The sequence below is a fragment of the Mycetomoellerius zeteki genome, unplaced genomic scaffold (genome assembly GCF_001594055.1).
Source record: "Mycetomoellerius zeteki isolate Tzet28-1 unplaced genomic scaffold, Tzet1.0 scaffold169, whole genome shotgun sequence".
In the NCBI taxonomy this organism is placed as follows: domain Eukaryota; kingdom Metazoa; phylum Arthropoda; class Insecta; order Hymenoptera; family Formicidae; genus Mycetomoellerius; species Mycetomoellerius zeteki.
The window spans coordinates 65,436-92,011 of NW_017256643.1; the positions used below are offsets into that span (position 1 = coordinate 65,436).

General features: G+C 31.9%; 1 protein-coding gene across 1 annotated transcript in view; it reads left to right on the forward strand.

The window, feature by feature from the left end:
- The first annotated feature begins 1,881 nt into the window (after window positions 1-1,881).
- LOC108721397 (glutamate receptor ionotropic, kainate 2) overlaps window positions 1,882-26,576 on the forward strand; it is a 69,562-nt gene continuing 44,867 nt past the window's right edge. The window contains exons 1-5 of the mRNA XM_018445935.1: window positions 1,882-1,962; window positions 5,711-5,765; window positions 11,064-11,225; window positions 19,839-20,090; window positions 25,241-25,416. Of these exons, the coding sequence (XP_018301437.1) occupies window positions 1,882-1,962; window positions 5,711-5,765; window positions 11,064-11,225; window positions 19,839-20,090; window positions 25,241-25,416 (726 nt within the window). The remainder of the gene's footprint in view (window positions 1,963-5,710; window positions 5,766-11,063; window positions 11,226-19,838; window positions 20,091-25,240; window positions 25,417-26,576) is intronic.

Here is a 26,576-nt window from a genome sequence, read left to right on the forward strand (position 1 = left end):
AACTCTATAAACCATTATTATTGTTACTCGAATATGATTTCGCATATAACGCCGTACATAATCCACGCAATGTAATGTAACGTCCGAATCTCACCGAAAGCAACTCAGATAAAAAATAGAATAATAGATAACACAAGATCCGGAAAGGATAATAAATTCCTCTCACACATATATGCATATACTGAAAAAATCTTTGGGGATACATATAGTGCTTTCCTACACCAATTTGTACATATAATATTTAATTTTGGAATTAAAAAATTGAAAAAAGAACAGAAAAAGAATAATAAATCAGCTTCATAGCAACTTCTACAATTTTTTCCGTATCAAATTTTTCAACAACAAGATAATTCTTCAATATAAAATATAACTATCTTGTTTTTTATTTTCATTTTTATCATTTATAAGAAATTAAGATTTTATTATATTCGGAATCAAAAAATAAAAAAGTAAATCATTAATTTATATTGATAACAAAATTCTATTAATAAAAATTGAATAAAATTATACATTTGAAAACTATCAAACTATCAAACTATCAAATACATCGGAGAAACCGGGAGAATGGTCAACCTACGGATATTGAAGACACCAAAAGAGTGCAAAACGTAAATAAAAAATACATCAATATAATTTGACGCAACTCAATAAACTCTATTTTATGAGCTCTGTGCATACGCGTGAATATATCTTCAAGCGTATAAGTAAATAATTGTGACAAATAATAAGAGATTCCAAAATTAATTATTTATCTCAAACTAATTTAGCATATCTATTTTAAGGTAATGGATCTATAAGATGTAATATTAATCTGTATTAATTTTATTGTAATTTGATAATTTATGTATCCCGATACATCTAATATATATCTAAGATTATCGTAGATCCATGACCTTAATAAAAAAAATTGCTTTTCACTCACCGACTGATGCGCAACGGGCAGAGTTATCAGCCACGTAATTATGATGATACTGTAACACAAACATATAAAATTTAAATTAAAACAACGTTCAAATAATATTTCATAATTTTTATGCATTAAACTTTTCATTCACTTTTCAATTAGATGTTTGCTAATCACATACTTTTCAAAAAAAATCTCTATAAGAGCAAATTTATAAAATTTGAAATTCTATCTTTTTCTCTAATCATTATTTGTAAACCAAGATAAAACAAATTGTAAACCAAGATAAAACAATTTGTGTAAATCGAGATAAAACAATTCAAGTAAATAATTAATTGTATCTAGAGAGATAAGAAATTGTATTCACCCCAAGGTTGCTCCGCCGGTGCCCGATGCCTCTCTCAGACCTCCTCCTCCTCTCAAGATTGGATTGTCTCCTTCTCCTCCACAGGACACTCACGAAACACACTCGCGTATAATACGTACGCTACAATCGCGTGCGGATTAATTATTAAAAGTCTTTCGCGCAATACTAGGATATTTCACGTTTATAAAATGATAGACTTTCTAGTTCGATCAATGGAATCAGATCCTCGAGTTGACGAGTATATGCGGGACACACAATAACTATCAAACAAAGGTTAAGACCCACGCGGAAGAAGACGATCGATTATATTGAGTTCGTCACCTCTATTCACAAATCACGTTTAAAATTGACTCAAGCATACGCCTTAGCTACAGTTCAGGTGAGACTCAAGTGATGCTGTACCACAAGCGATATCGATGAGGCAGGGTAGACGTGACAAGAGTCTCTAAGAGAAAGTACCATTGCCGATGTCTAACAACCTAGACAATCCAGGAAATGGGATCCAACTCTCGTCACGAGGTAAACCGACAGCTAGGCTCTGACCAAGTCAGATTAAACGCGATTCAATACGCCTTGAGAGTTGTTGGTTGACGTAAACAAGACCAAAGAAATGGGCAACCCAGAGACGAATCCAAGTCAATCGGTCGGACTCTTACCGCCTAGGACCGAACCGTTTGCCGACAGACAGAACGTATTTTCGATCAACCAACAGCAACAATAGTTGCTAAATAGCGCGACACTACACCATTGCAGAGTGCATAACGTTACGCGGCTGGAATCACCTCGTGCCCGAAGCACTTGGTGTGAGAACGTTGTTGTAATGACCGTGGCCATCCACGCCTTAATAAGATTCTATAGATACTGTTAAGATATCGAAGATGTGATTCCTCTGATTCGAACAAGAATTCAATCAAACGAGCTTTAAAAAAAATTCACTAGTCCGATAATTTAAATTTCGGCATCCCCGAAACAAATGCGCGACGCGACAAATCCGCTGCGGTTCGTTTATTCAAATAAATCGGCGATGATGGTTCAGATGAAGAATCTGAAAAAAATAATTATAAAAAATATTATTCTTGAGGCTTTCACGGGTGTTACCTATGTGACAATCTTGCGTTTCGCGGGTTTTCTCCGTGTTCAGATCCATTCTTGGATCTGGAGAAAACCCGCGAAACGCAAGTTTGTCATATAAAAAATATTATTCTACGTTTTCAATGATAGGCATTTGTACTTAAATCGGTAGACAAAATGATATTTAAATCAACGAAAATTTTTAGGCGCAACGTAAGAAATATTCAAATTTAGATATGGTTAATTATTATTATCCATAAAACTATAAACAAGAATTCTTATATCATATAATCATAAATCAATAATTCTTATTATCTAAATAAATACAAAATGCATAATAACTATTTCAATAATATTCAAGTTACCTAGATACTCTTACGGTGTATTAATCAAAAAAGTCAATCATAAGGGCTGATAAAATGAAAGAGCTTTCCTTCTTTACTTGTAAAGTGAAAAAGCTTACAAGAATGCTGTGTACTATTAATAAATCATATAATTTAATTTAATTTATAATTAAAAATAAGTTAAATATTACACATCGTTCCCAGCTATATTTATTTTTGTAAAAATCAATTTAATTTTGTATCATCAAATTTCATCCAATTTTACTTTTCAATATTTTTGAAAATAAATGATAAAATATACGTAATTCTATTAAAAATGTTCATACCTGCGTCCCTGATGTAACTAACTATTATATGTAATCGCGATTAACTACGACAAGCGATTTATGATGACTTATCAGATAGAGACATCCAGATATTAGATGGACTAATCCAGAAATCTGGCAAAATTTGTGACCGCTTAAGATTTTAAAGGAAATTTTAATCCGCGAATGATTGAGATTTAATCCGACGAAATCTTTTAATTTTCAATTATGTATATATCGAACGTAATATAATAATCCTCCTCTCATTATAAATAAAATGTATATACTTTCTAAAACTTTTACAGTGACTCTCATTCTGAAGAGCGAAATCTTAAATATTGAAAATTGAGCTCCGCTTTTTAAGACTCGTTCAATTTTCACTCGTTAGAGTGAAATTCTATTGCAAAGAATTTAGAGAGATAAAAGGTATTATGTATATTATTTTATTTAACTTGTATCCATTGTTGATATTGGCATTCTACTAAATTATGCTCTTTCAGTTAGATTGGATTTTTTGTTGTTTCTTGTCATATCGATTTTGACTATATTTCACTAAACATCAATAGAAAGGAAACAAATGTCTATTATCGGATAATCGTCATAAACATTATTCATATTAAGTGGCCTATAGACAATCAACATTATTGCACAATATTATTGATCACCTATGATCATCTAAGAGATTATATTGGCTACGTTTACACTGTACGCTTAATCCGCGACCTATACGATAGGTGTCTTTGTTTAATATACAGGATAAACAAGGACGTTTATTGTATAGGCCGCGACCTAAATGCATGGTGTAAACGTAGCCATTGAGCTTTCACGAGCTTTTACTGTTTTGAATTGTTTAAAAGAGGCATAAATAATATATTGTACAAAATGATACTCATTGTTTCTAGGAGCCATTTAAGACATACGCATCTATCATATCACGAAAGACGTATGATAATAAGAAATTAAGCAAGAATATTGATTGTACTATATTAATTGTATAGAATTTTAATAATTGCATAAAAGAATATTAATTGAACAATTTTATATTTTGCGTGATAAATCCGTTCTTGATGCCTACTTCATTTAGATTTGACTTACACACATACTTCATCTAAATTTTTTTTATGCCTACATTTCTTCAGCTTATACATATCTATAATTCATAAAAACACGGTTAATTAGGATATTTCATGATATTTCAAACTATATTTTCAATAATCAGACGTTATTTTGAGGTAGAAAAATAACGCGAAAAAAAAATACAATAGTCATAGAACACAATAACTATATTCAGCAGAGAAAGCAGTTTTGTAACTATGTAATTATTGAAAAATTCTTTAATGATTGGTTTATATTATATATTTGAATCCAGTGATGAACTAAGAGCAAAACTAATCATATTAAAGAATTTTACAATAGTTACAAAAGCTGCTTTTTCTGCTGAATGTAATCTATTATATGAATATCGCCTTCATGATGTGTCTCGTGAATTAACAGAAGGAACGAATATCAGCACGAGCAAAAAGAGAGTAGAGAGAAGAGAGAACAAAAGAAAGAGAGAGAGAGAGAGAGAGAGAAAAGGAACAAAGGAAATTGTAACAAATATCCGAAACGGTTACTAATCAAACTTGAACTACAAAAAAAGAGCATGTTGCTCCGATACACTCACGAATCACATCGATCGTGGGATTGCTCCCGCATGTTGCTAATTACACAATAATTCGTAGAAAATTCTCGCGTCTAATAGTTGCTCATAATTGTTCCGATCGCTTTTCGAAGAGTAACGCGAAATACACGGACTGGTTCGCGCCGGCGTCATTGCCTACCGTCCAAGGATGCGTTCCATTTGGCGCTTACGAGCATCATTTGTCTTTGTTTAACATTTGATAACAAGAATGAAATAATTCCAAGAGCGCTGTGAACAACAAATGGGACGCAGCCCGAGTGTCGCCATACGAATGACTGCGCGACGACTCCGCGTAAACAGCCGTACGCCGCCGGCCGCGCGATGCGAGAAATAAACAAACGCCAAGGTCGCATACCGACTGATAACGTTTACCGAGAAATATCTACAATACATACCGAATGCTCCGTTCTCTGCAACGAGTGATAATTCGTAAACACCGTATCACTCCGATACTTTCTTTGCACGACTACATTGCGCGAAGTAGTTGCCGCCATGACACACGCGTGAATCGTTTACCGCGTGAAGTTAGCTGCTCTCGCGAGGAACGATCGTGATCGCCGCGGCGCCGCTTTCTCGTTTGAATGTTGACGCGAATATAAATGATCGAAGCCACATATCACAAGGTTTGTTCGCGTCGCAAGCTCCAACATGCTCCAACATGATCCCACCATAGCTCCTACTCACTCTATCAAACGCGTTGGAGTGAATAAGAGCTATGGTAGGAGCATATTGGAACATGTTGGAGCATACGACGCGAAAAAACCTATAGTCGTCCTTATTATGAAATATTTAAAACGTTTTCATTGCGTTTAAAATCTAAATATTCTGTTTCTTGCATTACAAATTAATTTTCATAAACTCTATCATCGTAAATTAAGTTTAACGATTACTTGAACAAAATTTAGTCAAAATAGGTTTTTAAATCTAAATAAATCAAATAAGCAATCAAGTCGATGATTGTTATCTAATAAATAATATGCAAGTTACAATTATTTATTCCAAGATTTCTCCATTGTCATCCGACGCCTATCCTAGATCTTCTCTCTTTCTATTTCTCTCTCCTCCCTCTTTCCTCCCATTCTGAGATTAAGTTACCAAGTCCGATGCACACAAAAAGACGAAAACGGGGTTAATTACATTGATCGCACGACACATTACTCTCGAAGTTGAAAGTAGTTAAGATACGCTGAATAATTGCTTCTTGTAATTATAGTGAGATATAATCGCATTTCGAAAGATAATACGATAATACACGGAGCAGCATGACTTGTGCTGAGATCGTATCGACCAATCGATTTTATTATACGAAATATTTAACGAATGATGAAATAGATTCGAATGATTTGTCCTAGAGAAAAAACAAGTTTTAATTTCCATATAAAGTTACTCCGATTTTTATTTCACATAAAGAAATCGCACGAATTTTTCGACAAACAGATAATACTTTGATAATACTTATATGAATTATTTATCATGAAATTAATTATTCGCAAAGGATGACGGCGTTTTTGAAATAATGCAATAATGAGCTTTCCATACAATAAGCAATATTTCTGTTGGTATAAATGTATTCGCGACACACGTTTCTATCTGCAGCTTTCACAATATAATACAATATGATATATCTATAAACATCTTATTATTATAATTTCCTATATAAGCTATCTGAATTATTTTGAATAAACATTAAGAGAAATATATTAGATATATAGAAATACGCACTTTATTAAATATTTTAATATAACTCACATATAATTAATTCTGGGATAATTTATATACAACAAATTTGACGATAAAATATTTCATATTATTTTATGTTTTAAATAATGTAATTATTAATAAATTTGAATGGACAAGCTATCGAAAATTAAATACAATCGACATAAATAATACAACTAATAATTACATAATTATCTGCGTGTTTTTTTACTAAATATATTAATTTAAAATATGTGCTACGACTATGAAATATATTCGATTTTATACATAACATATATATATTTGAAAAACAATCTTATTTTTGCATCATCTTGTATAATATTTAATCCTGACAAAAATATTTAAACATTCAGATTTGTTCGTTATACGATTTGAAAGGACATGATTAATTACGATCGCACGGCAATCTCGATGGTCACATATAATTTTGCAATGAAAGAATACAGCAAAAAGTTACGAATTATAATTCCATTTATACACAAGGTATGAATCTCAAATAAATGTAAGATTAATGAGTGATCGATGTATTTATTAATTAAATTCGATATTGAAATGTATATTTCCAATAGTAGACACATTATCTCGATGCGCTTATAAATTATCAATTGCAGGAATTGACAATTAATCGCGCGTGCTATTAATAACGTAATTGTACGTAGGGAATGCTTTTGGCATTTCATACTTGTCGCAATTGCGTCTCGAGATGAAATGCGAAATACACGGAGTGGTTAGCGCTATACTGTCTGCTCTTTCGAGTACTGCCGTACGAATGATGACGCGACGACCGACTGTAAACACTGTGTGCTGTACGTCACATAAACAGACGCCAAAGCCACATGCCCCAGCTGAGTTGTCATTTTCATAAAATATTTCCTATATGAAAAGACAAAAATAAATACCAAATATTCCTTCCTTTACTTTTCAAAAAGAAACTTTTGATAAATTAACTATTATCAAGTATTTTTTAAATGTGTCATTTAGCGTACATCACGTCATTACTTCATGCTTTTAATTAAAAATTAGTGAACGAATTAAATTAGAAAATATAAAATTTAAAAGATACAATTTTTAAAAACCAATATTAGAGAAAACTCACTCGCTATTATCGCGTAATATAACGATAATCGTTGTCATTCTATCATTCGGATATTTGTTTGTATTGTATGAATTCATGCGAAAGCCTGATCGATAAATGCCTATTGCCGGATTTACGAGCTATTATCACAAATGTTAATAAATATCGAATCATTGCTAATTATACAGAATAATCACACAATCGCGTCTCAAAATACATATTTAATACTTTATAAAATATTTATCATGAATAAATTCTCTTTTATATTTTCAGTTAATTTCAAGAATTATATTATCAAAGCATCGACAACTGCATAATTAATATTTATTACAATCATTACGTATTAAAAATATGATGACTTCATGCACGGCAGAAGAAAATGTAAACTTGAAATTTTTGTCGAAATGTATATATTTTCTTTAAAAGAGAAGATATGTAAATTATATGTATACTTTTCGTATATGTATATATTGTAGCTATATTCTTATATTTTATGAATCAATTCTAACGCAAGCGGCAATTATAAAGTACGAAAGAAAAATGTTTAGCATAGGAAGAGACAAAACAATCACCAAGAGAGCTATTCATGTTGATCGCTCCTAACGGTGAAATCGCCGTCACCAAAATATGAAGATTATCCGTATATTCAGCGACACCCGAGAGAACAATGCAACTATTGAGTAGAGTAGGCATGATTATTGTATGTAGAGTTGAAGAGAGAATTCAGATTTGACTAGGTTAACATCCGTAGTTATACACTCCAGTATAGCTACTTACTATATATAAACTTCGGCCAAATATTACTAAAATATTATTAATAAAATAAAATATTATATGCATAATTCAATTCTTTACATAAAACAAACAAATTTATTAAATGATTATGATTATATATTATTAAATAAATTTATTTAATAAATTATTTATATTACATATTATCTCCCAAAATAATTTGCAGATTAACAAATTGTAAGAATTATTAATACAAAATTTTTTAAATAGATATACGAATTAAATGAGAATAATCGATTGATATATATAAAAATGTTACATCGTAGCAGGAGACCTCAAAGAATTCTTTTATTGTATTGTCAAATTGATATCCCACGTAATAATTTTAAGAGTTATCTATAATCAAATATATGGACAGAATAAATCCACAAAGATTAAAAATATTCAAAGTGAACATTCATGTAAAATATCTAGACAGAATTAATCCACAAAAACTAAAAATATTCAAATTGAACATTCACGTAAAATAGCTTCTATCTGTGACACCGTTTAAATTAATTGGCTATATGGAATCGTTGATTTCCTTCCAAGCGAGTGACGAAGATTGATTTGGCGAAAGAGTTTCATTCCTTAGAGAATTCTACGAACATAACGAAGATAAATTGATATGTCCACAAGTTATGATTTAATGCAAGTTTCTCATCTTATTGAATAGTACTCATATTATTGAATAATGTAGAATTAAACCTAAGATAGCATTAAATTTTGCAAAACAATATCGTACACGCTTTATTTGAAAGTTTGATGAGATAAGAGATAATTAGAAGGAATCTGATTTAACAAGAGGTAAACGCTTCTAATTAGGATAATTATTCTAAAATTGCATCATTACGTAATAATATAAACTTCTACTAAATCTATTTAACAAACTAATAATTAGATTTTGAATTGAATTGTTAACTTTACATAACTTTAAATGAGTAATACGTACATTGAATAAATAATTCACTTTACGTAAATTATTATAAACAACGAATTTTTAATATATCCAAAGCATAAATGTAAAACATTTTTAATAAAATATTAACATAATTAATGATCCGATTTCTTTTATAAAAAATACCTGTTCCTTCGTAAAAAAAAATTGATCTCTCGTGTAAAAACCATAAAGGTTGCAGCGGCAACGTGTTGTCAGATAGAGCCGGAAAATTAAAGTTACTGAACGAAGAGTGCTTTTGGAGATTAACGGCCGGATTACTTCAAAATGGATTAGTTGCAATAAAGCTGATTTAGAAAATGATATAATTTTGAAGAGTTTCATTTGATAAATTTACGAATAAAAAAGAAAGTAAAGTTAATTATCGGGGTCATGAAAACGACAGTGATGTAAAGAACGGAAAACCGACGTACCATGCATTTATTAGTTAAGCGATTTTTGAGCAGTAAAGCTCCTTTATTTAAGCTGCTTTTAAACGACTGAAGATTTCCCGGAATTTTATGTAAAGGGCAATACAAAATAAAAAATAGTCGATTACGATTTCATGTTATTTCCTGAGTATTTTTACGAAAGTATTAGTTTTCAGCACAGGAGAATATTAAAAAGCACGATCATCGGATTTGTAGATATAACGATAAAAATAGAAATAGCTTCGATTGTTCTATTCGCTGAACATGCTGATTGCTGCGAAAGAAACGAAAAACAAGCACAACTTTACAGATAAATATTGTTCGTCATAAGCAATTAAAAATATTTTTATTATTGATTCGCACTGTTAACCAATATTTCCTGTATTTTTAAAACAAACCTTCTAATAGGATGAAAATATAATATTTACAATGGATATTTAATTTTGGATCAATTGAACGTTTTACTAATCTAAGCTATTTATTAGCTTATTTTAAACAATTTTTGTTGATAAACACAATTTTCAGTGTTGGTTATTTCTGACGCAAAGTCAATGCTTTACTATACGAGAACGTTTCTGCTGAAGTACTTGCTGATACCGCGACCATGGTTTTGGCCGCGGTAATTATTCGAATTTAATTAAAACTCGCATTCGAAGTGAGCTATGCCGTGGTGAAGTCATTAATTAAATTTAGGGGCGAATCGCGCAGTGCCTTACCATTGTATATGTAGGTAGATATGTACGATAGATACGGAAGAGATCGTTATTGCAAGTTCACGAACTCGGTTATAACTTTCAATGAATTCAGTTTCTTTTAGTAGCGCCGGAATTTTCTTTTCGGATTCGTCTGTGTTACCAGTTTCATCTCTGCTTCCGATATAGACGCATTTCCCCGGGAATTCTATTCGCGATTCAAGTATAACATAATTCTGGAATAAATTTCTGTACTCTCTTATCGCTAGTAAAATGGTAGGCAATTAATACATGTATTAAAATTTGTTCAGCTACCAAAATTATGAGATAAAAAATCCAATTGTGAGAGAATTAAATTGTAAACAGAATCACTTTGATCAAATTTAATTTCTTTCATTTCAATATTTTTCCTCCGGATGTGTAATATTAATTATAAAAAATTAATAAAAAGTATGATTAATTAACCATAAAATTTATTTACTTATTTATCAAAAATACATGTTTAAATAAATTTTATCAACTCATAACTTTTCAACACAGAAATCAAATTCTTACGATAAATCTTATATTTGTATCTTCCTAAAGAAAGGCTTACATTTCAACATTATTATTATTATCATTATAACATTGTTGAAAATAATATTTTATTAGTGCATAATTATTTGGACGATATCTAACATCAATAATTCATGGCTGTAACATTATATAGTTTCTGAAATAAAAACTTTAATGTTTAAAAAAGATATTTATTAAATTGTTGCAGGAGCGATTTTCACCGAGGACCAGAAGGATAGTCCGTCGGAGTTGGCATTCAAATACGCCATTTACAAAATCAACAAGGATAAGACTCTATTGGCGAACACGACATTGGTTTACGATATCCAATATGTGCCTAAGGACGATTCGTTTCGCACGTCCAAGAAAGGTATGAAAATAATCAATATGGCCTCGTAATAAAAGTGTATAAACAATATTATTCTGAGAGGATTAAATATTATTTCAATAGTTAATCATTTATTATTATCGTGAAAGAATTAATTATTATTTAGAGAATAAATGATTATTCATCTATTACTCGTCTTCTTCGAGAGTCATGCCTGTATCTTGCAACTCAAAATAATCTCTATAGGGTACAGCGGGGCAAATTGGATAGCGGGGCATTTTGGATAGTTACAATTTCACGCATATGCTTGTTAGTTACGGGAGAAACGCTGCTAAAAATATAAAGTGTAGTAATATGAACAATATATTAAAGCTGAAAGAAAGAAGCAATTTATTTGCGGTAGTTGTTTTAGAATGTTCTACTAATTTCAAGTTTTTACATTATAAAGTTTCATTTTATTTCCTAAAAAAAATTTTTTCCTAAAAAAAGTTTTAAGTCTGATTTTAAATCTTCGCTTTTGTCAACATGTAAAGTAACCGGACCTTATACGGCATATGTTTTGTATATGTTTGATTAAATATACTGTGGGACCTCAATTTTTTCTAAAATACGAAAATTTTTTAACCTATCCAAATTACCCCTCTTTACTCTATGAGAACATATAGATGCATCGTACATAATATTGATAAGGCACGAATTTGTTATCTAGGTAAATTGAGAGTGTTTCGAATATTATTTGCCTCTTAAGTAAATTTAATAAACGAGAAAATATTCTTTATTAATGATATATCCTTCAGTAGACTGTAATATCATTATTGCTAATAAAAATTCATAATTAATGTAAAATAATTAAAATGAAATCATAATCATTAAAAAGTAAAACAGTAACAATTAGGTAGAACAACAGATGTGATTTTCTTATATCGTTAAATTATTGTTTATAAGTTGCACTTACAAGATACACAACAGCGATAATTTAGAAGTGACAATGATTGATAGCATCGCAAACTTACAATTAATATAGTTGATTTTAGTTACAGAGTAATTAATTGTAACGTATAACAGCTTTACAATATCACAGTCTTCTTATTTTTTAATCAATTTACTTTTATTCTTTTTTTTGTAAATAATGTGTAATTAAAAATGTATCTACTAATTTTTACTGTAACTGCATAACGATAAGAAAAAATCCGTCAATAATTTTTTCATGCAAAGGAATTGTTAAAAATTATCTTTAAAGAGAAAGGCGTCAACTGAATTCAGAAATATTGATTGCTTCATAATGTCATCGATTTGATCAAATATATGCATAATAAACATTATTTAGATTTATATTGAGATATGTTACATTAAAATAATACATCTTAAGTAGTCCACAATTTTTAAATTTCCCATTCAATTTTATTACTGTTTCCCATGATACATTATTTGAAAAATTAGACTAATACTTGAAAACACATTGCGAGAGAGATCAGAAATACAAATAAAAACGTTGATGAATGAGATCTCTATTAATGTTATTAAAAATATATATACCAATTCTATTAAATTGTTGCATGGAAAACTTATTCTCTGAATTACTTTGAAATCTGTACGTTTTTAATTAACTTTGCGATGAGAGTATCCATAAAGAATATAATTATTCTGTAATATATGGAATGTAAAGCATGTTATTCATTAATTTTCAAATGATGTATTTACAAGAATACTTCAACATAGCGTAGGATAAAACCTGAATTCATATTTTACGTGCAGTATTAAGTGCAAGAGCATACGAATATAAACCAAAATATATTTACTCCGTGCAATTTATACGATGTAAAATATAGGTATACCTGCTTCGCCAGCACGTGTCAGCTAGCGATTGTGAATAGTGACATACTAGCTAAAACCAGCTAATTAATTAATCCATTTTAATATAATCAAAAGACTGGCGGTTAGAGTATGACGTGAATCTCCTGTCATTGGAGCTTTTGACACGCGAGCTTAAAAGTTGGCAGGAAGCCTAGTGAAAGCAATTCAGTTAGCGACCGGCTATAGCGTGAATTACAGCGCGAGGACGTCGCACGCGACATGATGTAGCTTCAGATTTATGTAAAATAACACGAAACCGGATCGACTCCGAGAGCCGAAACCATAACAATGTCTCTCGCGCAATCGCGAACGCGGCGGATAAATCTCGACGAGCTCGACCAGTTATGAATTCGCCACGGGGCAATGTCTCTTCGAAATGTGTTTTCTTACAAAATTCTACACTGCGTAGTAGAGATTCCATTTGTTTGGTTTATCCCCACAATTCTCAAGTCATCTTTGGCAAACAATAAAGGACACAATAAAGAAGCCATTTTGTTATCCGAAAGAAATAAGTATACTCACGATTTAATAAAATTCCAGTATGATTGACGAGAATGTGTACAATTGGCATTATGGAGGCAAAAGTTTCTTTATATAAAGAAGATTCTGTGTAAGCTGGGAAGAACTGCTTATATACGAACCGTACGAATATGGTACAATGATTAAATGCAAGCATTAAATTATGTAACTATCCGGAAAGCACATAAAATTTTCTTCTTAAAACGTGCGGCGAAGATTCTCAACACACTGAACAAGCGAGATAAAAGAAGTCACGACGGACTCGTGTTTATGTCGCGAATTCTAAGTTCACTAAAACATATCTCAAGAGTCTTTTTTACAGAACAGAATTCAATAGAACAATGAATGGCTATAACAGGGTAGTGTCCAAGGCAAATACGAAAATAATGAATAGAGACGTATAAATATAAATGTCATGAAGTTCTGCTAAGGAAACTATTCAAGCCTCGTCTGTAAACAGCCAAATATATATCAAAGTAACATATAAGTGAGAAGTATACATTTATCAGCGCTTTTTCTCAAAACACCGAGGGGAATCTTGCGATCATTTACACCCTCTTGAATTTTCTCAAGCGGGAAGTATCTAGCCATAAATATGTCTATAAAATCCCATTACGTATAACAAGAATCCACGTATTTTTTTTCCTCCATGGCGTGCTTAAAATGATATCCACGGTTGGAAAGATTCCTCCGCATCCCTTCCGGCCGTCCTCACTGCTGCGTTTCCTCTCTCGCGGACGGGGTTGAGCCGTGTCGAACGGCGCAACTTTTTCAACATTTCTTTTGTAAACTGGCTCACCCCGCGATAAATCTCTCATGTCGCCCGGGATAGGTGCCTATATACATTTTCTCATTTCTGCACATCTCTACGCGAGTTTAATGTTGCGTACGCGCGAATTCGGTTGACTCGCGCCTAATATGCCGTGATGCATTTCGCCTAAAAGTAATCGCGGCTGATGCTCACGCCGTTTGCGTTATCTTCGCCTAATGTGTCCACGGCCTGGATTTCTTCATGCGAAAGTTTTCAAATGGATTTGAAACTCCACTCTGCTCTACCACGCGCAAAATCGGCTCCTACCGAGGCAGGATCGGATATTTATGTATCATGAAAACTGAATGGAAAAATTAAAACACCGTTCTTCCTCAATATATTTTATGATTAAAAAATATATTTTTTTTAGAACAAAACAACAATATACGTTATTCTTTTTCTCTCTCTTTTCATTCACGGAATATTCAAATCGTAAAATAAACAATCCTCCTCGTGTAGTCGGGCTTATCGAAGAGAGTTTTTATCATCAAATATAAACAAGTTGTATTTTAGAGAATCAACACAGGATTCTTCTGTTATTCTGCAGAAAATTGTTACATAAGGATTCTTTTTTCCGCACAATTATGTCGGAGCTCTCCAAGTCGAGAAACGAGGAACAAAGCCTCGATAGAAAATTGAATTTGCGGCGAAATACTCAACTCGAGAAAATCCTGTATGAATTTTTCAGGACATCTAGTACGGATTACAAAGTATTGTGACATCTTATTGTCGGAAGAATGAATTATATGTCAATTGGTAAAACAATTATCAGAAGAGCGCAATATTGTATTTCTCGAAGAAAAGACGAAAGCAAACAATTTTTCTTCTTCTATAATAAATGAATATAAAATATATTTTATTGCTACCTTTATCTTAGTTAAAATATTTTATTTATTTTGTTGCAACAGAAATTTAACTGGAAAATCAATCAATAAATACGTCAAAAAAGTACAGCAAAATGTAAAAAGGCAGGATCTAATAAAATTTAATTTACTTTTATGAAATTTTATTAAGTTGTTAGAAATAAAGTTGACGTATTATCGAAAACAGTTAATAACAAGAAGTTTTAAAGTAAAAGTTCATGCTTTTGCTACGTTGAGAGAAGTTTTCTTCTCTCTAACATCACGGATACATGACACAAAGTTCGTTTCACGCTTTTACATTGTAAAGAATAAAGTAAGTTACTCGGTAATAAAAAAACTGTATACTTCTTTAATAATTCCCTAAAAAAAATAAAAGATATTTTCATTTCCCGAGCTCGCATGGAAACAAGACATCGAACAAATTTCTTTTCAAATTTACGTCGTAGGTGTAATTCGTTCGGATCACTAAGAAAATAGAAAACAAAGGAAAAGATAGAAATCGGAAAGCCAGAAATGGCGTGCAGCTAACCAAATGACGAAGCGATTATTTTGCTGGATTTTATTTCTCAGTGTCTACGGGAAAACTCCGTTCGCACATTGCACTCGTAATCTTAATAGACAATCTCATCCTACCCGTCCGCCGCCCTCTTCTATTCTTCTAACGACTTCGCAATGGCTTTTTAAAGAGATTTGCAGCTCGTCATTGTCAGTCGGCTTAATCCTAATAATTCAAGCTGCCATATATCTGTACGAGATAATTTCGCGAGCATGCGAATGCACAGCTGCTTATGCAACTTTTAACGATGAAATTAACGAGAACGTTTACCGGATCATCCTTTAACCGCATTACAACGACGATCACAAAGAGTGTATCGCAATTAGTGTTTGCATTAATTTCATCTTTTGTATTAAAAAGAGACAAATACGCGTTGAGAATTTCTAAAATCAGATTAAACTTTCTGCTAGCAATAAAAACATGCAAAGGATTTAATTTAAATTAAACCTTCAGATTTAATATTAAAATATCACACAATAAGATAAAAAATGTTTCTTTTTCATTCTGTCAATTATGCAAAAAAATGTTATGTAATAATACATCTTATGTATATCTCTTTTTTATTTGTATTCTTTGTTCCGAATAATTAATAAAATACAAAAATTTGCTCTAAGTTCCATTAATTTCGAATAAAGCTAATCATTCCAAATGATTATTAATTTAACGAATTAAGAATCTGTAGCAATTTAAAAAAAACGTATTTTTTAAACCATATATAGCAATATCATCGTCTTAATTGCGATAATTCGCGAAATTGCGATCGCATCGTGCATTAAGCTCATAAAAATTATGAGAAAACACTGACGCAGTTCATTGTGCGGAAACCATGCCACACTCATTAACGTAAAAAGGATAAGTATCGGTTCGTTAAATACAACTGCGATATAACGAGGTGACGATTCTTATTTACTTCAGTTGGACTTAATCAACGATAAAATAACGTAATGAGAAATTTCAAATAACAACGAAATGTGCACTCCAGAAAATGGAGCGTTATATATTTGCGCCTTCTTACAAATCTTGGAACACAGTTGGAAAATGTTAAACTTAACACATTTCACGTGTCCCACTCGAATTTTTAACTTAATTTAGCACAAGATAATGTTAAAAAGTAATACAAATATAATATTATGTAAAAATTAACATAAAAAATGTAACATTTTGATACAATTTAAAAACAAACTATGAGAACATATTTCTTCAGTAAAATTAACATTTATTATTTGTTAAATTAACATGTACATTCATTTCTCTTCGAATTTATGTTTTAAAATTGCATTTTTTTTAAATTACTTTTTTTAAAAGTATTTATTCACTTACTCATGAATTGTGTTATTTTAACACCAAGAACTGTTAAATATTAATTTAATATCCAAATAAACACGTTAAAAACATAACAATTTTAACAAAGACTAGTTTTAAAATAGTAGAAAATGTTTTTTACTGTGTAGACAATTTAATTAGACGAACAGGTGTAGTACAAAAAGTATTATAAAGAATTATAAAGGAACAAATTAGCGGAAATCTCAGCTAAGCGAGCACACAGCAAGTATAATATTCTTTGCTAGAGTAATCGTCTTAGGTACGCTTTATATCAAAGGCAAATTAATTCAAAATAAATAGATCGCAAAAACAAATTATATAAAATTATTGTATCAACGCGTCTCTCTAAACAACAATGCTATGTAAGAGAACAACTGAGAATATTTAATCAAAATCGTTAGTATTCTTTCCCAAAGTATTTCATTACAATTATACAGGATTCTTTCCACAAAAGAAATCACGAATCTTTTTCCTTTCACCAAAGGAAATCACAAATTCATTTTATCTGAACATTCTAACGCTGTTGCTATACAAGAAGTATTTCTCATTCCGTTATTATTTCCTTGAACTACATTCTTTTTGATTAATTATTATCCAAGTTAACTAGATACTTTTAATAATATAATCACGTAATAGATAAAATACAAGATTGTAACCATCAAGAATATCATCGAGTAATAAGTAATTTAGTAGACAAATGCACAAATGAAAAAGTTAATTTCGTGAGAATAAACGCTGCTACGTGATGCAACATACGTGAAATTCAATGTAGCCGCAAGCTATAATTTCCACAATGGAAATAAAAAAACGCTTGTGAATAATTCAAGATAGCGATAAAACTCAGCCAGCGAGAATTCTTAGAAATAGTCGTAATACTACCAAAATCAAACTTATCCATCCTTCAATCCAACTCCCTCTTACAAGCGTGCCAGGAATAATTTGCAATGTAAGGAAAAATAAAACTGCAATCCGGAGGGCTTTTCCTTCAAGGATAATAGATAAGAAAACTGAGCCTTTAAAAGAATGTATCAATTCCCTGTCTGCTCACTGGAAAACGCGTACATCGAAAGATCGCAAAATATATAAGTATTACGTTTATCTCCGATAAAATTATCCAATATCACATGTTAACCATTATTATAATTATATTACATTTCAACTATGTTATTCGATTCTGTTTCTGCATTCAGCTTTTACACCGGCTTCATTAATTTATTTTCATTAAGGTATTGATATGTTAATTTTTTAAATAAATAAACGTAAGTAATATAACAAGTTATTATCTTCGATTTGTTACGGGCAACCTATCTATTGTGTGTGTGTGTATGTGTATCCTTTCTCAGTTGATTATCTCAATTAAAACTATCGTTTATTTATAATTATAAATTAATGAATTTAACAATCGAGTTTACAATGATAGAAAATTAATAAAATGTGCAATCAACAACGAGGTAGAAATAAAAATTCTCATTTGCGCAGTTACATTATATTTTACAATGTAACTAAAAATTAACTGAAAATTAAAACACTCTTATTAAAAAAGAATTCTTTATAATTTAAAAAATCCAATTTGTCATATTTTTTATTATTCTGCATTATTTACTATCTCTTATATACAGGGTGTTTCCAAATTAAATGGCAAAACTTCGGGAGCGTGTAGAGGAGTAAAAAACTAAGAAAAAAAGTCCTATAGACATATGCTCCTTTTTGCTTTGTTTCGCAGGAAATCACGAAAAAAGAAAAAAATATATTTAATTTATTATTTTAATTATTTTATTTATAAACTTTTTAATGAAGATTTTGTTCGAAATGTGCACCTCTTGCAGCAATACAAGCATTGCATCTGTCAAACACGGCTCTTGTAGCAGCCAGGCACTGTTCTTGCGATATTCTGTTCGCTGCAGCTACGATACGATTTCTCAAATGTTGCTCTGATACATTTTTTTTCGATTTCTCTGAAACGGAGCAAAAACGAGCATATGTCTATAGGACTTTTTTTCTTAGTTTTTTACTCCTCTACACGCTCCCGAAGTTTTGCGATTTAATTTGGAAACACCCTGTATATATAATTGTGCAAATTAAAATTTTTATGTCATTGTGATTTTTATTGAATTCGATAAAGGGAACATTTCAGAGTTCATTATTGATTCTTTCAAAATTCTATTAAAGTCTTTCAAAATGCCAAAGCTGTTTTGTAATAGTAATCTATTATGCAAGATTACGGAAGAACAGTAGCAAGGTTCAAAAGAGCCTGTCGACAATTTACTGCAACTTTCGCTGATACAGAACTTCCAAGTACGCTTCATCTAGAAATATGAAATTGATATGTCAGAGCCAGTCTCCGTTCTCCAATCTCCGTTTTAACACGCCCTCATGCCCCCATTGACGTCTTCCTCGCTCATCTTACAGTACTATATTGCAGTATTTATTTTTAATACATCAGTGAAATACTTCTAAGAGAGATCCTGCGTTTATTGATAAATTTCTAAATATGGTATATAAATTTATAAGAAATACGCTTCTAAATACGTTTATAATATTTCATTTAAAAAGAACCGATCAAAATGCTTTTTTTTTGCAAGTTCTGAACTTTCAATAAAACAACTAAACTTTCATGAGCAAAAATTATAAATAGATATAAATTAATTTATAATATAAATAAGAAGTAATTATATGTCAGTTACAAATTTTGATATTAAATTGCTCAAATCTTTCAATTTTTATTGCAGCCTGCAAGCAATTATCCAGATCGGTACAAGGCATCTTCGGACCGTCTGACCCACTTTTAGGTGCTCATATACAAAGTATATGTGAGGCATTGGACGTTCCTCACCTTGAAGCGAGGGTCGATTTCGAGCCTACTTTTAAGGAGTTCAGCATTAACTTATATCCCGCACAAGATCATCTTAACAAAGCATTCAAGGACCTTATTTCCTTTCTAAATTGGACTAGAGTGGCTATCATCTATGAAGAAGATTATGGTAAGTGAAGAACAATAAAATTGTCACGGTAATCCTTAGAATCTACACAAACTCATATAAATATTCAATGTATCGTGTTAGCAAAAATATTTTTACAAGAGTATTATCTCCTCTCTTCACATTAATATCTACATTTTTCAATCTTATTTTCAATGTAATGTTAATTTTTTATATATCGCGTAGTAATAAACTCGGACATTACGGGATTAAATCGGTATATATTTTTCCGAGTACAGAACGGTAAGAATGGTTCTAATGGAACGCGATATGCGATGGACTGTGAACACGAACATACGAACAATGCTACACACGACATCCAAGTTAAAAAGATTTCCCGACCGCATGGAACTCATTTTACCGTGACCAGCGGGCTTCGTATATGTATAACAACAACAACGTGGAAACTACTTCATATATATATACATACGGTATATATATACGGAAGAGGCGATCTCGTTAGCACCGTCGACGCGTTCATTACGCAGATGCGTTTTATTTTATTTTATTTCATTTTTTATTTCATTTTATTTTTGGTTTCTCCGCAGTGTCAGCGATGCGTCTCTATGCAAATAGAACGTCGGAATCAGGCGCCGGAAGTGGAAGCCCGCCACCGTCCAAAATGTCGGCCTGTCACTCGCAGAAGTAACGCACGCGTTTACATACGACGACGTAAACTCGCGACGACCGCTCACGAGATTGCTCTCTGTCACTCCCTCGCCACTTTTTACCACCAACTTAACCTCCTGGTCGCGGCTCCTCTTGGCGCCCATTTCCATTCCGCGACGGGCTGGCACCATTCGCGGCGACTCATCGAAATTCCGACGCGGCGTTGACGCATAATATCCACGCCAAAGTCACCTGTCATCTCCATTCTTTCCGAATCGCATTAGTATATTTTAACTATCGCCGTCCATACGGGGAAAATGTATGAATTCACCCGTATTTCTTCCATCCATATCCGTCTATCCGGGAAAAGCATTTACATTTATTTGCCTCGGAGAAACCGCAATCGTCATAGCCAAGTAATTATTTATAAAGCATCACGATTTGTATTATCAGAATTTGGAAATCAGAAGGAGAATTTCTTAAATTTACGCAATTTTTCGATTTAACGTATCCAAAGAGTCGCCGTTTGTTTTATTGCTATTGTTCAAGCCATGATCTTATAACGAATTCGGTTGGACGCACTAAAAAATTTTATTCTCCATTCTTAATATTTTAAGAGATAATGCTGGATATCGCAAATCTACTGCTTATACATTTACGAAATGAATCCTTCTGCTTATAGTTCCTGCGAAGGAAAAGTGGGAGATCTCCGACCTTATATCTTCCCTAAATTGCCGCTCTTGATTGGACGATGTAACTTGCCGTATAACAGGAGCACGAAGTAGGACGTTGCCGTTAGCGATAAAACGAGAGGAAACGGAAAAGACGCGTTTTTTTACACAAGCCCCTTAATATCTATAGTCCACCATAAATCCATGACAAGGGGATACGACAAGGCGTTTCAAAATTCCCCGTCGTAAAAGCAATACGCGTCGAAAGCGTCTCAACTATGGCTCGCTAGGAGAAATGTAACACCCTACGACCCAGATCACCTAAATATTCATCAGTCTAGAAAATCCGCGTCTCACGAATTCGTTAAAACTTCAACGTGCAAAGACAGTCGCTCACTTAAACGCCATTAAATATTAAGCAGTCAACGTCAATTGGGAATGATACGACTTACAATTTCAGTGAATGTAGAGTGATTTGTAAATTTTCAAACGATAATTATAGTTTAATAAGTTTAATTAGCGAGCTTCAAGTATAATGAGAATCGCTGCGAGATTTTGAATAAACCTCTCGAGCACTCTGCAAATTTGGCAAGCCCCCTGCGTCACTCGTTGTCATTTAGTTATTCATAGCCATAGGAGAAATGCCTAGTTTCACAGTTCGTTAAAACTTTATCGAGTATGAAAAGTTTTGTTTTTCGGCATAAAATAATGAATGGTTTAACATGACGACGAGAAGCTTGAGCCAACGAGCGAAACGTGCATGATTTCGAGACAGAAATACATATGCAATAGTGCGATATATAGAACTATTAAAGTTACTTTTACTTTTGAATAATTAATTATCACTTTGATCGAACAAGCAGTGCATATAGCTGAGTGCTCATTTAGATCTGCCTTCCTATTTTCTAAAAAAAAATTTAACATTTGATAAATTAAATTGTGGCATTTAATAATACTACTCATCATAAAAAAATTCTTAAATGTTTAAAACAATTTTTTAAAAAAGTTCTCAAACGAGTTAAATGTTTTTAAACGGATTTATCAAATTTGTTTATTAAAAGTCTCTATTTATTCTCTGAGCATTTCGAAATAATTTATAGATTTCAGTCTTTTAATAATAATGAGAATACGCGCGCGCGTGTGTGTGTGTGTGTGTGTGTGTGTATGTGTAATAAAATTATATTGTTTGACATCGTTGAAGAATTTACACAGAAACGAGTATTTTACATTATCTGCATTGGTGTTGTATCTATGATTTCAACGAGGTCAAGAGATCTCGCACATAAACATTATCGTCAAAATGATAAGATGAGAAAACGCAAAACTAGTGCACATTTTTCCTGAATTGTTTCCCTCTGTATCGTACAATGCCATCATAAATTTCCAGATATAACACTGTGTATAGCTACTGCTATCTACTGAGTTAATTTTGTAAACCAGACTACCCTGCGCAATTTTCCTACTTTCCCTTTCACACGTTTCTTGGTCGGGTATGATGCTCGTGGTAATCTTTTATATATAAAATATTCTAGGAGAGAGAGAGAGAGAGAGAGAACCTCGATCTTCATTATAACCCTTTATTATCTGAGATATTTCCATTCCCTCAATCCAAGTTGTTTACATAAATTTAACTTAATAAAGTTTATTTAAATACACAAATATAATTCTGTTATTTAATAAACTTGTTACGAAGTTATATTTACTACATTTCAAGAATCTCGTAAAATTTACTTTACTTTCAATCGCTTATAATAAGCAAGTTATTAGTGTCAGAAAATTGTCAGAGAATCTGGTTCAACACGGGAAAACTCAACACCAACTTAATAAATAAAAAAAAAACTGTCAGTGAAATTAAGTTCTTGAGTTTAAAAGCATCTTGTGTACAAGCGGAGAAGTATGCAAGCGGCCGTAATTGCTCGATTTGTTCCGAAAGTGAAGTTTACCATTTTTCATTTTTACATTTTGCGGAAAGTGCCAGCTCTCCTGCGAGCTGCGCTCGTTAACGCGCCAGAAAATTTATCTTCTTCTGCTTCTCTTTCGCCGTCCTTTAGCTGTTTATCCATCCTCTTCTTGCCATCGCTCTATTCGTTGCGATCATTACGAAGAAGTAATTAGCAAGCTCAAAGTTGGAGGCACCTATCTGGATGTCCAAGAAGTCTCTTTCAGAAATACGGAAAAGTAGGATTGCACCGAAGATCTTGCAACTTTATCAGATTTGTATCTTTGAGTAAAGTCCAGAGAAAACTTGCCGCTTGGAAATTGAAAGCGTCTAATGTGCTGAATACATTAACAATAGATCAACAATAATATTTTTCTTTCTCATTCGTTCTGCATCAACTTTTTTTCTTATGAAGCCATAAAATAATATAAAGTATTTTATCAATTAAATTATTCAAATACTATATATACCTGATTAATTTTCATTATTGTTCTCTCTTAATTAAAACAAGAAAAAAAAGATAAGAATTAAACTGTGATTAATGTCGATCAGATTGACGCGGAGAATGAACCGCGGGCGAATGTAATCGCATACGTATGTAATGGATTCTGTGCACGCGACGGAAATCTCGAGTCGACAGTGCAACTTAAGAAGTAGTCGAAGAACAATCGGATGGAAGTAAATTGTGAAAGTCGTGATACCTTTTTAGCTACATCTTCGCAAACCCTCTTAACGCTGTAAAAGTAGTTATGAAAAGTTTGTTATCAAAGTCACGGTTTTGATAGTTTAATCGCAAATCTCTCTCTGTAAATCAAATTAACAAGTTTGTGTTCCCACATCGTTCTTTTGCCACAGATGGTAAACGATGAGTATTTTATCAACTCGTCCATTTCTGTCATACAAAAACCCATTATTCTTACATTATGTCTGAACCCATACCTATATACGTAAAAATAACACGTTTCATTTCCATAAGAACATAGATGTCGGTTAGATTACAATGTACGAGTGGAGGATTGTGGAAGACTTCTATCACCATTCCAGAAAATTGGTTATTTCATTTATTACGCATTGCAAAGAAAATATTATCGAATTTTTATACCAGTGTTTCGAATTATTTTATTCATTTCTCGTTAACAGTATAATTTAGGAATAAATCCGCTATTTCCATCATTGTTAAAATAATTAACAAACAAAACAGAATAAAAAATGTCAATTTCAGAAATAATTAAAATTTTATTACTTTAATTCAACGCGTTTTTCAATTCGGGGCATATTAACTAACAAATTTGGCGAGGAGGGTACACACATCATTAAGTGCACATCATTAAGCTTTAGCGTTTATCATCAAACGTTTTTTATCAAATATCACCAATACAACATTCAGTAATAAACAGTGAAATTCTAATGTTATTATTTTTTATTTGATTTGATTGTTTTAAATTTTATTGTACTAACGAGATATTATTGTGATTAAAATAAGAGTAAACAAAACATACTTTAAGTAATTATTTCAATTTTTTAAATATTTTATACTTTGCATCTTATTCACTTCTTTACTTATTTCTAAACTTTAATTTTCCTATTTCTTTTTACCTTTTCTAAAATTTTCACGGCACATTTTGAAACTATTTGCGGTTAACCAGCCATGGCACACCAGTTGAAAAACTTTGTCCTAACTCATGAGAAAGTATTTCCATACTATTTAATATATGATATAAAAGTGATGAGATATAAATAGTGAGTTCGTATAAATATTTAGGATAACTGCAACAAGCAACGTCAATCAATTTGAAATACTAGTTGTGACGTAACTTTAAATGTTTCATAAAGGAAAGGATTAAAAAATATAACAAGCACGCGCAATGATGAAACTTGGCATTACGCCGAGGACCAATTTGCCGTGAAAAAATACCTCTCTTCTGTTTTTGCAGGGCTGTTCAAACTGCAGGATCTCGTAAAATCCCCGCCATCCGTGAGAACGGAAATGTACATTCGTCAGGCGGGCCCTGCATCCTACAGGCAGGTCCTGCGGGAGGTTAGACACAAAGAGATCTTCAAGTTGATTGTTGACACAGATCCAGCGCACATGCAGCAATTCTTCCGAGCAGTGAGTCTTAAACGATTCGATATTTAATATTGTTTCATAAAGTCTGAATGTTTAAATGTCGATATCGTTCATGTATCTTCAAAGATTTCAACAATCTCCATTTATATTGTACATTCATCATCTTTTTTTCATCATGTTAAAATTACATTTCGAAAACAAGAACACGAACGTATCTTTCCCCTCCGCACGTATGTCCCTCCTGCTATTTTTTCATACCGTTAATCTCTAGCATGATAAATCTTGACAAGTTGCTTTATTCAGATAGATACCATATATTTTTGCAATAAAATACGAAATATTATAAAAGAGTTGCAGACCGTGCAAACCTAAATCATTCAAATATAAAATCTCTCTGCCAGATTTGTGTTATTACGGTCACTTATTTTATAAATATACATATATTTGTTTTGTATGTCTCTACATTTTATTAATTTCCCCTTGCAAAACTTGAACACGTATCTTGTTATAAATTAATACGTATTAAAGTTTTGCAAGGAAAAGGGGAAACTAACAAAATGTAGAAAAACATACAATACAAATATATATTTAAGTGACCGTAAATATATATAAATAAGTGATCGTAATAACATAAATACGAAAGTATCTGAAATGAACAAAACAAATACATGCTAACAAAACGTTCCCCTTCAGACTTGTTTCACAAAAGAAGAAATATTAGAATTCCATCAACGAAAAATTTTGTTTTTTTCCGAATTGTTAGTACTTATTTGAAAAAAAAAAAAAAAAAATCGGAGAAGAAATTCCCGCACTGTCATCGATGCATCCGACGTGAGTGATATGGATACACACATGTGATTGTGAATAATTGTTCTTTCTCCGCGAGACACTTTAGTTTAATACCTGTCAAAAGGTATTAACTTCTTTTATACCGAATAGAATCGTTAGAATCGTATTGAAAATAAGGGGTGTAAAAAATACGGCTTATGGCGGTCGTATAGACGGAAAACATGTTGTTTACTGGATGCAAAAGAAAAGAAAAAGAGAAAACAAGCAAAAATCTGTACACGGGACGCATCGCAGCTCATAAATAACTTTCCCGAATCATGCAAAGGGACTCGGTTGCTCGGAGATTAAAAGGACTTTTGCAATAGGGATTAATGGCGACTGGTCGTTGCAGTTTTTCTTTCCAAAACAACGCT